This window comes from Anolis carolinensis, chromosome 5, assembly GCF_035594765.1.
Source record: "Anolis carolinensis isolate JA03-04 chromosome 5, rAnoCar3.1.pri, whole genome shotgun sequence".
Classification (NCBI taxonomy): domain Eukaryota; kingdom Metazoa; phylum Chordata; class Lepidosauria; order Squamata; family Dactyloidae; genus Anolis; species Anolis carolinensis.
Genome location: NC_085845.1, coordinates 76,561,046 through 76,576,638, shown reverse-complemented (window position 1 = coordinate 76,576,638; position 15,593 = coordinate 76,561,046). Strand labels below are relative to the sequence as shown.

The 15,593-nt window shown below is 39.0% G+C and overlaps 1 protein-coding gene across 10 annotated transcripts in view; it reads right to left on the bottom strand.

Annotated features, from left to right (window-relative positions):
• Positions 1-15,593, bottom strand: part of fryl (FRY like transcription coactivator) — a 174,911-nt gene that overhangs the window by 41,393 nt on the left and 117,925 nt on the right. For 7 of the 10 annotated variants that reach the window (XM_062981612.1, XM_062981611.1, XM_062981613.1 and 4 more), the window contains 10 exons: positions 14,228-14,487; positions 11,904-12,044; positions 11,193-11,361; positions 10,954-10,989; positions 9,614-9,698; positions 9,359-9,471; positions 7,271-7,421; positions 6,650-6,753; positions 5,963-6,148; positions 4,079-4,280 (listed from right to left, as the gene is read on the bottom strand). In XM_062981612.1, coding sequence (XP_062837682.1) covers positions 4,079-4,280; positions 5,963-6,148; positions 6,650-6,753; positions 7,271-7,421; positions 9,359-9,471; positions 9,614-9,698; positions 10,954-10,989; positions 11,193-11,361; positions 11,904-12,044; positions 14,228-14,487 — 1,447 coding nt within the window. The remainder of the gene's footprint in view (positions 1-4,078; positions 4,281-5,962; positions 6,149-6,649; positions 6,754-7,270; positions 7,422-9,358; positions 9,472-9,613; positions 9,699-10,953; positions 10,990-11,192; positions 11,362-11,903; positions 12,045-14,227; positions 14,488-15,593) is intronic. The other 3 variants (XM_062981606.1, XM_062981609.1, XM_062981608.1) reach the window with 1 other exon arrangement.

The window sequence follows — 15,593 nt, the reverse complement described above, 5'->3', positions numbered from 1 at the left end:
AAACTGTATAATGTACATGTGATCTTTTCATCCCTCCTCCCCGTTGTAGGACATGGCTCTACAAGGGCCGGAAAAATAGTACAGGTCAATAACTGGCTCAGAAAATGGTGTCAAGAGGAGCATTTTGGCTTCCTTGACCATGGTCTACTCTTCCAAGAGGATGGACTACTGGCAAGCGATGGGGTGCATCTCACACAAGTAGGAAAACATCTTTTTGCACACAGACTCACAAACCTCATCAGGCGCACTTTAAACTAAATCCACTGGGGGAGGGGAACAACAGCCTGGCGAACACTATATTACCCACGACCACAGGGAACCGCCGTAAGGCTAAACGGAGGGCTGCACAAACACAGCAAGGACCAAGTACAGAGAGCACAATAATCCCAAATAAACAGTTCGAGGGGAGGTCACAGGGGCTTACATGTCTTTACACTAATGCTCAGAGCATGGGAAATAAGCAAGACGAACTCCAACTCCTAGCACAGCACCACACATACGATGTCATAGGCATCACTGAAACCTGGTGGGATGACTCCCATCACTGGAATTTAACCATTGAGGGCTATAACCTCTTTCACATAAATAGAACAAAGGGGAGAGGAGGGGGAGTAGCTTTATATGTCAAAAACAGTTACGTTGCAGAAGAAATGCAAGACTGTAATCCGGGAAACCAGCTTGAAAGCATCTGGATAAGAATCAAGGGAACCGGGACTCAAAAAGATCTTGTCGTGGGTGTCTACTACAGACCTCCGAGTCAGGATGAAGGACTTGATGAAGCCTTCTGTCAACAGCTGACCAAACAGGCACAAAGAAGAGATATAGTAGTCATGGGCGATTTCAATTATCCCGATATCTGCTGGAAAACAAACTCAGCCAAGAGTACAAAGTCCAACAAATTCCTCACTTGCCTTGCAGATAATTTTATGGTCCAGAAGGTAGAAGAGGCAACAAGGGGATCAGCAACTCTTGATCTAATCTTAACAAATGTGGAAGACCTGATCAATACAGTTGAAGTGGTTGGATCCTTAGGGGCAAGTGACCATGTGCTCCTGCAGTTTGCAATACAAAGGAATGCTGAAACTAAGACAAGTCAAACACGCATTCTGGACTTTAAGAGAGCTGACTTCCAAAAAATGAAGGAATTACTGAGCGGCATTCCATGGACGCCGATATTAAAAAACAAGGGAGTTAAGGATGGATGGGAGTTTTTCAAAAGTGAAATACTCAAGGCGCAAATGCAAACAGTGCCAACAAAGAAGAAAAATAAGACAAGTGCAAAGAAGCCAGAATGGATGTCCAAAGAACTTCTAACTGAGCTAAAGCTCAAAAGTGACATGCACAAGAAGTGGAAAAGGGGAGAAATCACCAAAGAAGAATTCAAACGTATAGCCAACTCCTGTAGGGAAAAGGTTCGCAAGGCTAAAGCGCAAAATGAGCTCAGGCTTGCCAGGGACATAAAAAACAACAAAAAAGGTTTTTTTGCTTATGTTGGTAGAAAAAGGAAGAAAAAGGAGGCGATAGGGCCACTGCAAGGAGTAGATGGGGTGATGGTGACAGGGGATAGGGAAAAGGCAGAACTGCTTAATGCCTTCTTTGCCTCGGTCTTCTCACAAAAAGAAAGCCATCTTCAACCTCAGCAACATGGAATGGACGAAGGATTGGGGGAAATCCAACCCCAAATAGGGAAACAAGTTGTCCAGGAACACCTGGCCACTCTAAACGAATTCAAGTCCCCAGGGCCAGATCAGCTACATCCAAGAGTATTGAAGGAACTAGCGGAAGTTATTTCAGAACCACTGGCAATCATCTTCGAGAGTTCTTGGAGAACAGGAGAAGTCCCAGCAGATTGGAGGAGGGCGAATGTGGTCCCTATCTTCAAGAAGGGAAAAAAGAACGACCCAAACAATTACCGTCCGGTCAGCCTCACATCAATACCAGGCAAGATTCTGGAAAAGATCATTAAGGAAGTGGTCTGCAAACACTTAGAAACAAATGCGGTCATTGCTAATAGTCAACACGGATTTACCAAAAACAAGTCATGCCAGACTAATCTGATCTCTTTTTTCGATAGAGTTACGAGTTGGGTCGATACAGGGAATGCCGTGGATGTAGCATATCTAGATTTCAGTAAGGCCTTCGACAAAGTCCCCCACGACCTTCTGGCAAACAAACTAGTAAAATGTGGGCTAGACAAAACTACGGTTAGGTGGATCTGTAATTGGCTAAGTGAACGAACCCAAAGGGTGCTCACCAATGCGTCGTCTTCATCATGGAAAGAAGTGACAAGTGGAGTGCCGCAGGGCTCCGTCCTGGGCCCGGTTCTGTTCAACATCTTTATTAACGACTTAGACGAAGGGTTAGAAGGCACGATCATCAAGTTTGCAGATGACACCAAACTCGGAGGGATAGCTAACACTCCAGAAGACAGGAGCAGAATTCAAAACGATCTTGACAGACTAGAGAGATGGGCCGAAACTAACAAAATGAAGTTCAACAGGGACAAATGCAAGATACTTCACTTCGGCAGAAAAAATGGAAATCAAAGATACAGAATGGGGGACGCCTGGCTTGACAGCAGTGTGTGCGAAAAAGATCTTGGAGTCCTCGTGGACAACAAGTTAAACATGAGCCTACAATGTGATGCGGCAGCTAAAAAAGCCAATGGGATTTTGGCCTGCATCAATAGGGGAATAACGTCTAGATCCAGGGAAGTCATGCTCCCCCTCTATTCTGCCTTGGTCAGACCACACCTGGAATACTGTGTCCAGTTTTGGGCACCGCAGATGAAGGGAGATGCTGACAAGCTGGAAAGCGTCCAGAGGAGGGCAACTAAAATGATTAAGGGTCTGGAGAACAAGCCCTATGAGGAGAGGCTTAAAGAGCTGGGCATGTTTAGCCTGCAGAAGAGAAGGCTGAGAGGAGACATGATAGCCATGTACAAATATGTGAGGGGAAGTCATAGGGAGGAGGGAGCAAGCTTATTTTCTGCTGCCCTGCAGACTAGGACACGGAACAATGGCTTCAAACTACAGGAAAGGAGATTCCACCTGAACATCAGGAAGAACTTCCTCACTGTGAGGGCTGTTCGGCAGTGGAACTCTCTCCCCCGGGCCGTGGTGGAGGCTCCTTCTTTGGAGGCTTTTAAGCAGAGGCTGGATGGCCATCTGTCGGGGGTGCTTTGAATGCGATTTCCTGCTTCTTAGCGGGGGGTTGGACTAGATGGCCCTTGAGGTCTCTTCCAACTCTACTATTCTATGATTCTATGATTCTATGATTCTTTGATTGTAAGTTACCATAAATCCCAGCAACTATTAACTCCCAAATGACAAAATCACACACACACACACCGCCCCAACCCCACCAGTATTCCAATTTGGGCATATTGGGTATTTGTGCCAAATGTGGTCCAGTGAATGAAAACACATTCTGCATATAAGATATTTACATTAGGATTCATAACAGTAACAAAGTGAGAATTATGAAGTCGCAACGAAAATAATTTTATGGTTGGGGTCACTACGAAATGAGGAACTGTATTAAGGGGTCACGATATTAAGAAGATTGAAAACCACTGTTCTAGAGGATCTGAGTGAGACAGTCAAGAACCAACAATCACTAAAAGAACCTTCAATTCCTCTACCTCTCCATGGCTGCTGAATACACAAGCAAAGCCTAATTCAAGTATTTATTTATTTTGTCAAAAGCAAAATGAAAATACAGTTATAATGTATTTAAAAAACCATAAAAAAGATAAAAGCTTGGCATTATGCTAAATTTCCTTTGACCAGAAGCCACTCTGATGTCTCTGTAAGAAGGTCCTCCATTGTGCATTGTGCAGACTGCATTGTAGTAAGTGGTCTGTGGGGACATATATGCTCCATAGCAGTAAAATTATACTGGGAAATCAACAGCTAGATTTGCTTTTTTCTTTACTGACACTTTGTTTTGCAGGATCATGATTGGCACCAGAAACCTTGAAACCAGTAGATATTTTCATGCAAGATATGGCCAGCATGTTTGAACATGTTCACAGTATCACAGAATTGAATAAAAGGTGCTACATTTTAAATGTTACCTTGTAGTAATAAACTCCATGAGTGTTTTCATTTTTTCATCTTGCTCTCCTGAAATGTCAACTTCATTGAGGATGGTGCTATGCATATGTGAAATGGCAGCACTGGTATTTCCTAAGCTGATGCTAGAAGAGGTAGAACTTGAACTGAGCCCTGAGTCTGTCATTGGGGAGGGCTGGTGATCTGGTATAAAATCATGTACACCTAATTACAGAAAGACATAATTACTATCATAAAACAAAATCTTATGGGATGCTGCAATGTATGGTAAATAATATTTACTATATTAATAGTAATTATTAATATATTAATATATAATTTCAAAAACAAAAAATACTATGCAATCCATCAGCTGGGTGGTCATATCATGTGGTTTAGTGCTGCCATCTGCTGAAATAAAATAGAAAATGCCCATGCAGAACAAAATAGTTTTAGATTTGCACTTTTTTATGCATGCAACATAAAATGATAAATGTAGAAGAAAGCATACGTACTAAAACTAAACGTTCAAATAATTATCTATCATTTTACATATTACTTACAAAGGGGAAAGAGCAGCATGCTTACATGTAACTGTGTTTCATTGAATGGTCATCAGAGAGTTTATGTACCTTGTGCAACCTATCTTTGAAAATTTCTATAGTAAGTGGTCTTTGAGTCTTTTGTTCTTCTTCCATCATGCCCTGCTTGATTCCCATTCAAATCTCCTCAGTTCCTGTCTGCCAAAGCAAACAAGAACCAAGGACAAGCATGATGGAGGGGTTGTGTGGGTTCACAGATGACCACTTGAAGAAACAGTAACAGGTTAGCAACCTGTTCTTCTTCATGGACTCTGTGCTTTACACACATGGGAAATTACCAAGTTACACAGCTAGCTGATGGGTGATTTATGCTCTGGAAGAGTCAAGGACAACAAATTCCAAGTAGAAGTAGCTCCTGCACTGATATCTAATTTGTAGTGTTTAATTAAAGTGAGGGTTTGTGTCTAAGGGAAATAGTACCCCGATTAGAAAGGTGTAATTGCTATGGCAAATTAGGAGATAAAGCCCCATATGCTTTGTTTTAAAAAGCTCAGTGTATTTCAGCCACTAACAAAGGTGGCCTTCCTCAGGGACTTCACTTTACATAGAAATGCTTGAGTGGTTTAAGCATTCTCCAAAGAAATTGTCTATTAAGCAAAGAGTCTAAGGGCCCTTCCACACAGCCCTATATCCCAGAATATCAAGGCAGAAAATCCCAAATTATCTGAGAGTGGACTCAGATAACCCATTTCAAAGAAAATATTTTCTGCCTTGATATTCTGGGATATAGGGATGTGTGGAAAGGCCTTCGATTTCATTGGAGAGTATAACTTGGGAGTAGTTTCAAAAAAGTTTTCAAAAGGGAAGAAGCAAAGGGAATGGCAAAAACGTAGATACAAAATCTCCCCTAATTTAGATGTTTGACTCTGTACTAAGTTCTACCTTTACAAAATAGACTAATATCAGTCCTTAATATATGTTACTACATTATGTTCAGGAGCTTAGTGTCATTTATCTCGGTTTAGGTTTATAACAACATTAACAAATTTAAGCTGGATCTACACTGCCCTATTTCCCAGGACCTGTTCCCAGATTATCTGCTTTGAACTGGATTATATGAGTCTACACTGCCAGATAATCTGGGATAAACAGATAACCTGGGATCAGATTCTGGGTTATAGGGCAATATAGATCCACCCCTAGTTTCATTAACTGTCTATTACAATTAAGACAATTTCTACTAATTAGTTGTGAAACAGCTTTTAGCTGTAATGGTTAATAGGTATATTGTTATGGACAATTCAACATGATATATCAATTTCTCAAAATTATTCAATGTATTAATTAGAAGCATATCTAAAATACCTGTGAAGATGTAATCCAAATGTGCTGTTTGTTTGACAGTAAGCACCCGGGGTTCATTAAACTCCCTATTCCTGAGAAGGACTGAAGCCACGGACTGGACATTACTGCTAGAGCCCATCACAATCAATAAATGCAATAGGAGATGTTTGCAGTGTTCATATACTTCAGGATGGTGGTGGTCAAGTCCTAAAAGCAATAAAACATGGCATATTAGAAACAGTATAGTCAATGACATATTCCACTTGCTGTAATAGGATTATCTAAAGGTATTATGTTGTTAATTTATTAGAAAACAGACAAGAAAAATAGAAATAGATGGAATATATCCTCTTGCCAACCAATTACTGATATATTCTCTTAAATCTAGAGCTGCCATACTCTGGAGGGATGTAGCACACAGCTGAAGCCACCATTTGGGGTGATCAGAAATCACCTTTGTGGCTTTCTGGAATATTTCTTGTTGTTTGAGTAGGGGATCCCTAAAATCATGTTTTCATATGATAAAATTGTCCTAAAGATCCTTTCACCAAAAATGTTGGGGGAAGGGCAAATTTGGGCTGTGGCTTGGAATATCACTGGGATTCCCAAGAGCTGCACTGAAAGACCAAGAAAGAGGAAAATAAAGAAGCAAAAAAGCATGGGACAGTGGGTTAAATTTGACTTTAATTTTAATATAAATGAAGTTACCTATAAACACTGCATGAAGTAAGAGGTGCAGATAATTTCCCCAATCAACCTTCACACTGTGATCAATTATCAAGTCAGTCAACAGAATCACTGCTATGTTACACCTAGAAACAAAATAATAAGTTAAAAGAACAAAATACAACAGCAGTTACAACTGGTATTCCAGTTGCAAAATTATAATTGATTCCACAATCAACATCAGTCTAAATTAATCCAGTTCTCTCAAGAATTACTGAGACATGTTTGAGGCTGCCATATCTAAAGAAGCATTTCTCTCATAATTTCTACTGACTGAACACAGTGAGCAAATTTACATTCTTGGTTGGGGAATTTCAGAATTCCCAATTTGAGATGCTCAACCACTACTGCAAACAAACAAACAAACAAGCAAACAAACAAAAACCAACTTAAAAGTATTACAATAAAAGAATTGGAATGGGTCTCACAGATCACTGTGATCAATTTCCTGCTCAATGTGGGAAATCCAGCTAGCACAGCTCAAGCAGGTCATTTTCCAGACTTTGTTTGCCTTGTAGCCATTGATGCCAACTCTTTGAACATGGGTTTCCAATCAACTATCTTTTGACAGTTGTCAATACCTGATTTATATCTATTTCTTACCGATGAAGAACCATGCCAGGAGAAGATGTTTCAGGCAGATAATCCACCAATGGTGACCAGCAACCCCCTGAAGGTGGAAATGGTAAAGGTTCTCCTTCATTGTGCTCCATCACTTTTAGCCGCCAGTTTGAGTACAGTGGCATTGAATCACCTAGCGATTGTCAAAAGTATTAATTTTGCAGCTTGAATTTCATTCTGATATATTCATGCTAACTGAAACAAATTGTTTTCAAATATGCATACAGCAACATTTTCACTCTATATGTTCTGATACCATCTAACAGCTTCTTCTTCAACAACAGTACACACATCAATAACTACTCTGTCCCCTGGCCTGCTGTATCTAAGTATTTCCTCCATGTTCCTAGAAGCAAAAGACATGGAATCTCTGCATTTAAAACTGGGCTTGGGCTAAGGGAAAGAGCCCCAAATGCTGTTGTGGTTATATAACCAATAACCATTTCAACTGTGGACATTAACATTTAATGGCCCCTAGATTGTGTGTATATGCTTTCAGGTCACCTGTTGACCTATGTAGATCTTATGCATTTCATAGGGTGTTTTAGGTAAAGAAAACACAGGTGGTTTTCCAGTTTCTTATTCTGCAATGTAGCATGCAGGACCTGGTATTAACTTAGATGCTAATAAAAACTGTGCAAAGTTGTTCTAGACTCCTGTAGGATAAAAGAAGAGGTGCTTTTGGCATAGTATGGCCCAAATCCTGGTGTAAGACCCATGGAATTTTCCATCAGCTGGATTTAGCTATGTGTGACTTTCCATTCAACAATTGATCAAATAGGTTTACTCTAGTTGAGAACAACCGACAGGCCATGTGTTATCAATATAGAGGTGTTTGCCTAATGACATGCCAGCTGAATGTTTCTCATTTTCTTGAGGAAAAAGAAACTGGGAAGCTGCAGTTTGATCCACAGCTAAAATATGATAGGTGCCTACCCTGTAATAAATATCAGGTATCAGTCAACATTGCTAAATATACAGTGTTCCCTCACTTATCGCTGGGGTTAGGTTCCAGGACCATCCGCAATAAGTGAAAATCCGCAAAGTAGGGACACTATATTTATTTTAATATTTATACATTATAATATTATTATTATTATTAACTATATTTATACCCCGCTCTTCTCAACCCCAAAGGGGACTCAGAGTGGCTTACAGATTATGGCAAAATTCAATGCCGCATCATACAACAAATAACATATCAAATTATAAAACAATTAAAACATATAAATGCAAGAAAACAGATTAAAACATATTTTTGATGAAGCAGATATTCCATCAGGGGAGGAATGAGACACAAAACTGGGGTCGCGGTGGCAGCGTTCACTCGAGAGGGCCCAAGTGAATCAAGGACAATGGCCAGAAGAAATAAATGCTGGTATCTCTGTGCTGACCCCAGGATGCCGAAATGGAGGCTGGTCAAGATGGAGTCTGGCAGCACCAAGTAGCCAGAGTGAGTCCCCAGGAGCTGAGTTAGGAGCAGCAAGGAAAACAAACACTGCCCCTTCCCCCAAAGCCCCTAGTGATGGTACCTTCACTTTTTGCTTTTGGCTGAGACCCTGCAGGTGTGGTCTTTTTTATGCTCCAGCCTTTGGAGCAGCAGGTGTTGCTTGCTGGCTTCACAGTCAGGGCCTCAGTTCTGCCAGGAGTGAGTCCTCAGGAGCTGAGCCAGGGGCAGCAAGGAAAACAAACACTGCCCCTTCCCTCAAAGTCCCTGGTGATGGTACCTTCACTTCTTGCTTTTGGCTCTACCTTATTTTAAGTCTTCATCAACCAATCGTGTGTTGATAAATCACCTCCTTCTCTTCCCATTGCCGCTTGGGCTCCTTTTCTCTCCCTTTGGCTTCTCCTCCCTCCCTTCCTGAGGCTGTAAATTGTAATTTTTTATGATTTGTAATAGTATTTTAGAGTTTATTGAAAAACCGCAAAACAGCGAATCCGCAAAAAGTGAACCGCGAAGTAGTGAGGGAACACTGTAAACATTTTTGCACAAAATCCAACTAACGTTGCTCATGTGTGCATCTAGCAATGAAAAATTGTATCGTTAAGAGAAAGTTTAAAAAATCATACTTTTCTCCTCTTCATATGATCCTCCCGAACTGCTGCTATAGCGAGATTCTAGCCTGTGGTGCTGGCGGTTTAGATTACTGTTCAGTCCACTGTAAATATCTAGATGTACATAACTGAATGGACACAAAAGATGATGTTAACAACAGATAATATCTTTTTATTAAAAGAAGAAGTTGTAATTTTCCTCTAAAAGAACAAATAATTTGTATTTCAAATGTGTTTCATACTGTTATTGGTTCAAGAACTACTACTTACTTTTCATCAGTGCTATCTTTTGTATTCTTATTGTCAAGATTACCATCTGTGGGTGCCACCATTGTATTGCTACTTGAAGTAGTTCCTAAAACGTGAAAGAATGAGCTCTTTAGTATGTTTTATATAAAAATCCTGTGGAATGCAACTGGATTTCTCAATATTACTTATCATTTTGATATGCATAAGGATTCTTGTCAAGTTTTGTGGAATTATAAAGCTATGAAAGGAATGTGTACCAAATGCTTAAAAGAAAATCAGAGAATCAAGATGCAAGGGGCCATGCAGTTAATTCTTGAACATCCAAACAAGTTTTGTTGCTTCTGCTGAGCATTCCTCCATGTCATACAGTATGTTATACTTTGAAAGTGAGATGAGTTTCAAAACAGCTTGTGAGATGGACAGGGCTTGGAACCATTTGTGTTAAAGCTAATTTGATAGCAGGTGCTTTAATTTTGAAATTAATTTGTTAACATTGGGTCAAGTTTTAAAAATAATATTACGAAGGCTATCCAGAAAGTACATTATGTTTTGTAATTAAAAATGAACAAAGTATAGGAGAAAACATTTACCATATGTAGTTGAAAGCCACACCCAAATACCACATCTCACGTAGTCGCCATTCAAATCTAGGTACTTATCATAGCGATAAATGAGCTTGGAAACACCTTCCCCACTAAATTCTGCTGCTTCCGTCGTCAACTACTTGTTTCCAACAATGGGGGCATGGCTGGCAACGCAGCGTTTTGGCAATGCTGCGCAGCTGCGGAAAGGTGGAAGAGTTGACGACGGATGCGGCAGAATTTAGTGGGGAAGGAGTTTCCAAGCTCATTTATCGCTATGATAAGTACCTAGATTTGAATGGCGACTACGTGAGATGTGGTATTTGGGTGTGGCTTTCAACTGCATATGGTAAATGTTTTCTCCTATACTTTGTTCATTTTTAATTCCAAAACGTAATATACTTTCTGGATAACCCTCGTACAAACCTAATTTGTAATAATTTCATTAGATGTTAACTGTACATTAGCATAATTTATTTAAAGATTTGCTTTTATTAAGCACGGCAAAATAACAGCTTTTAAATCACTGTTTTAAATTCTGATGAATTAACAAATTAATTTCTAATGATTTTACCAAGCTTTGGATATGCCAGCTGTTTCAAGAAAAGAAAAGAAAATCAACCAGTCATGCACAAGCCCTTAAATAAATTTAATGAATTCTACGTTCCATAATGCTTTTAACAAAAACTAAAAAGGGGGGAGAGAGTGCAGGAGAGCACTGCCTAAATGCTCTTATCTCATTAATCTTCTCTCAAGTCTTCAAACATCTGTGGAAAGTACCTCTGCATCTAGAGCTAGCCTTCTCGCTTCCCATTCCTTTGAAGCATGGGGAGTGAGATAGCAGCAACTCAATTATACATGTCCTCAAAACTTTCAAAACAACTTTTAATATTTAAAAACCCTGTATATTTACCATTCAAATAATAAAATACAACTTCAAAACTATCAATATAAATATATTACAATAATGAAATACATCTATACATAAAGAAAAGGACTGATTAAATAATTTGTCTCACCTGAGGTAACAGAAGGGATTTTAAAACTGGAAGTGATGCGGTAGTACGGTGGGTTATCCATATGAGTAACTCCAGAACTGACAGGGTCAGTAAGCTGTAGTTCACTCACCAGCTCTTCCAAAAGCTGCATGGTTTTATCTCTACCCAAGTAAACAATGACCTTCTTAACCTGTGATCCAAACATTAGCAATAAATCATTCAAGGGACCACTAAACACATTACATAGAATTACTGGTGCTTAAGCCTTTTAACTTCATTTTCATTTATATTTATTAAATCTTTTATTACTAGTCACTTTACAAAGTAAACCCCTTGTCAGCTCTTAAGTCATTTTATTGTAAATGAAGTTTCACTTTTTTTTGAAGTTAAAGAATGTACTTTACAGATAATTACGAAGAGACTAAATACGGTATATAATTAAGATTTTTTTTCTTTAAACCAAAGTGAATATTAAATCATCAGTATTAATCTCACACGTTACTTCAACCTTTGAAATATTTTATAATACGGAATTTTGAACTGAAATATTTAATGGAAAGATACATCAAAGGCAATTTTGGGAATGGACTTCAGAAGAATATGGATTGTATCCTCATCAAGCAAAATTATAATGTAAAAACTAGAAACACTTGACATTTGGGAACGGGAACGCCCCCTGCTCAAAACAACAGCTATATGAAACAGGTGACATAGGGCTTAAGTCTCACTTACATAAGGCAACAGACTGGGTTCGCTGTTCACTCCACAAATGCTGATCAAAAAATGCAGGATTATTTTCAAATTCTTTGGCCAACTGTCCGCTAATGTAATCCAAACATTCTCAATCTCTGACCATGCAATTTCATCACCATACTAGAAAGCAATATTTAAATATTACCTCAATGATGTTCAACAAAAGTAATACAGGGTAAGAAAACAATTCCTTATTAAATGTTTCAAAGTCATATAAATAAAACAAATGGATAATAGACTAAAGAAAACAAATATGAATGAGTTGTATGCTGATAGATATTGTACAATAGTGTAAGTACTCCAGAAGTAGTAGTACCTGGTACCAGATCATGTGTGGTTCTATTTAATGACTGAATTTATACAAACCTTTTATCTTTTGGCAAATCCTTTCAAAGCCTATGGTCTTCAAGGCTGTGTGTATATGTGCATACAGTTTTGTCCTGCCATTTTAATTTATATTTTAAAATTTGTGATGGAAGAGGATTGACTCCATAACTGAAGAATTTGTCTGAATTTATGATTGATATGCTGGAAACGGTTTATTCCGTCATCTAGAAATAACTCATTTACTGATACTGAGGGAAAGATCCTTGATCCTAGATTGCCAACAAGGGATGGGCTGTGGTGCAGCTGGCTAGTAACCAGCTGCAATAAATCACTACTGACCGAGAGGTCATGACTTCGAAGCCTGGGTCGGGTTAAGCCCCCGACCATTAAATAGCCCGGCTTGCTGTTGACCTATGCAGCCCCGAAAGACAGTTGCATCTGTCAAGTAGGGAAATTTAGGTAAGCTTTATGCAGGAGGCTAATTTAACTAATTTACAACATCATAAAACTGCCAGCAAAACACGAGGAAAGGAATGAGGAAGTACAGCCATTAGTGGACAGTGAAGCAACAGCTCCCCCTGTGGCTGGAATCGTGAAGCTGGAAAAAAAATTAAATGCCTCTGTGTCTGTCTATATATGTTGTTTGTCTGTTGGCATTGAATGTTTGCCATATATGTGTTCATTGTAATCCGCCCTGAGTCCCCTTCGGGCTAAGAAGGGCGGAATATAAATACTGTAAATAAATAAATAAAATGATATCTAATGGGATTTGATACCAGGACCTTCGTGGATACCAAAATCCCTAGAAGCCCCATTACATACAGTGACATGGTAATGTGATATTCCTTATATATATAAAATGGCAAAATCAAGGTTTGCTTTTTGGAATGCTTTTTGGAATGGGGGAGTTGCAAGCCATAGATGATTGAATCCATGGACATGGGGGGTCAACTGTATTATGAAAACACATTTGGTACATGAGACAACATTTTGTATATAAACAAATATATAGAAATTTACTCTAGGCTGCTCAAGCCTAAAACTGTATAGTTGCTTCTGCTGGCACTGGCAAATAGGACATAACATCTGTACAGAAGGCAAGATATGGATACTTGCAACGTTTTATTTTTGAAAATATTGTACTGCAATATACACACATCTCATAATTATTGTTTTTCTGACTTCCTCCACTAGCAAAACACTAGATAGTTCCTCTTCTTGCACTGATATAATAAACACGATAATCTCAAATTAACCATACTCCTATTTCACGTGAAAGAAGAAATTATAGCTTCCAGATTTGGGATAATACAGAACTTTAAACCACTGTTTTAGATCAATCTTGATAATCACAGTTCTTGGTAAACAACTATTCAGGTCCTATATTACTGCAGTGTAATGAAAGAGGAAGAGTCAGGGTTAATGTGCATGATCACATTGTATGTAAAAACAAAAAACAAAATTTTTAAATAAAAGATTCTAGATTTTTTTTAAAATACAAAATTATCACAAGATAGTCTAACTCTCCAAATTATATCCATCACTTCTATCCTTATATCTTGTTCCAAAACAGGAACAGGAACACTTATATCCTGTCCAAAAAACACTGCTCAATAAAATGAGAACATACAATGAGAACACAAATGAGACTTACTTAAGAAGTCTCACTATGTTCAATGCCTGCTCTTTTTCCACTGTTATCCTAGATCAGATTCTCTCTCCACTCCTTTAAACTTGGTTCCTAAATCCCGTGATGCCTCCTCTCTTCAGAGTACCCTGGCAGATGGCTCATCAAGTTTCTTTAAATTAGATGGGTAGTCTAAAGCTTACTGTCACTCCAAAATAACTTTGACACTAAAGTTAAATTTATCACCATGACTGATGTTAGAAAGTAAAGCTTATTACTCAACATTAGCATTCCTACATGATACCACTTCAATAATCAACTGATGTGCCAAAATATTGGTTTAGCTTACCTTTGCTGTCATGTACATTAGGTTGTTTAAAACCAAAGCTGTTGCTTGTGGCGATCCCCACCCTTCCCCTTTGAGCCAACGCCTGCTATTCACCATCAGTTCTCTATCCTTCAAAGGATCTTCTTCATCTTCATCTTGCCGTCGAATTGTAGGCAAAGGTTTCAAATCCACCAGTTCAATATTATTCATCCACGGAAGCAAATAATGTAGCATCACCTGCCTTCCAGAGGGGTGTGCCATTTGTATTCTCTGGCTTACTTCTGTGCTCAAAAAAAAGAAAGAAAGAAAAGAAAAACGGAGTTTTTTATTGCCTTTCTTTACTTTAAATATGTATGTCATGAATGTTAAAAACTATGCAAAACAGCTGCGTAGGAATTAGGTTAGCAACCAGGTAGGACACATTACACTATCTAATACAATTTTTGTTGGATTGCTGTGAATTTTCCGGGATGTATGGGCATGTTCCAGAAGCATTCTCTCCTGACGTTTTGCCCACATCTATGGCAGCATCCTCAGAGCTTGTGAGATCTGCTAGAAACTAGGCAAGTGGGGTTTTTATATCTGTGAAAAGTCCAGGTTGGGAGAAAGAACTCATGTCTGTTTGAGGCAAGTGTGAATGTTGCAAATGGCCAGCTATATTAGCATTTAATGGCCTTGTAGAGTCAAAGCCTGGCTGCTTCTTGCCTGAGGGAACCCTTTGTTGGGAGATGTTAGCTGGCCTGATTGTTTCTTGCCTTGAATTCCTCTATTTTCTGAATATTGTTCTTTATTATTGTCCTGATTTTAAAGTTTTTAAATACTGGTAGCCAGATTTTGTTCATTTGCTGGGTTATAAATGTCATTTCCTAACTGGTTGTATCATAAAAACATGGGCAAAGTGTATTAAACTGCAAAAACTTCATTTTTGTGGGACATCCTGCAGCACATTTTGCTTTAATTTTTCAATTAATATCTCAGAGTCTCAACCAATTCAACATAGTTTGTGGCAGCCACAAAAATGAAGTTTTCTGGAGTATAACAATTGCTAACAAAGAAAGTACTGCACAATGAAACATGAATAATACTTTCAAACCAGGAACAGATTTTTTTCTAATTTTGTTACATAGCGTTATCAGTGGAACCCCTGGTTGAGCAGCGTGTTAAAGCGCTGAGCTGCTGAACTTGCAGACTGAAAGGTCACAGGTTCGAATCCGGGGAGCAGAGTGAGCGTCCACTGTTAGCTCCAGCTTCTGCCAACCTAGCAGTTCAAAAACATGCAAGTGTGAGTAGATCAACAGGTACGCTTCTGGCGGGAAGGTAACGATGCTCCATGCAGTTATGCCGGCCACATGACCTTGGAGGTGTCTACGGACAATGCCGGCTCTTC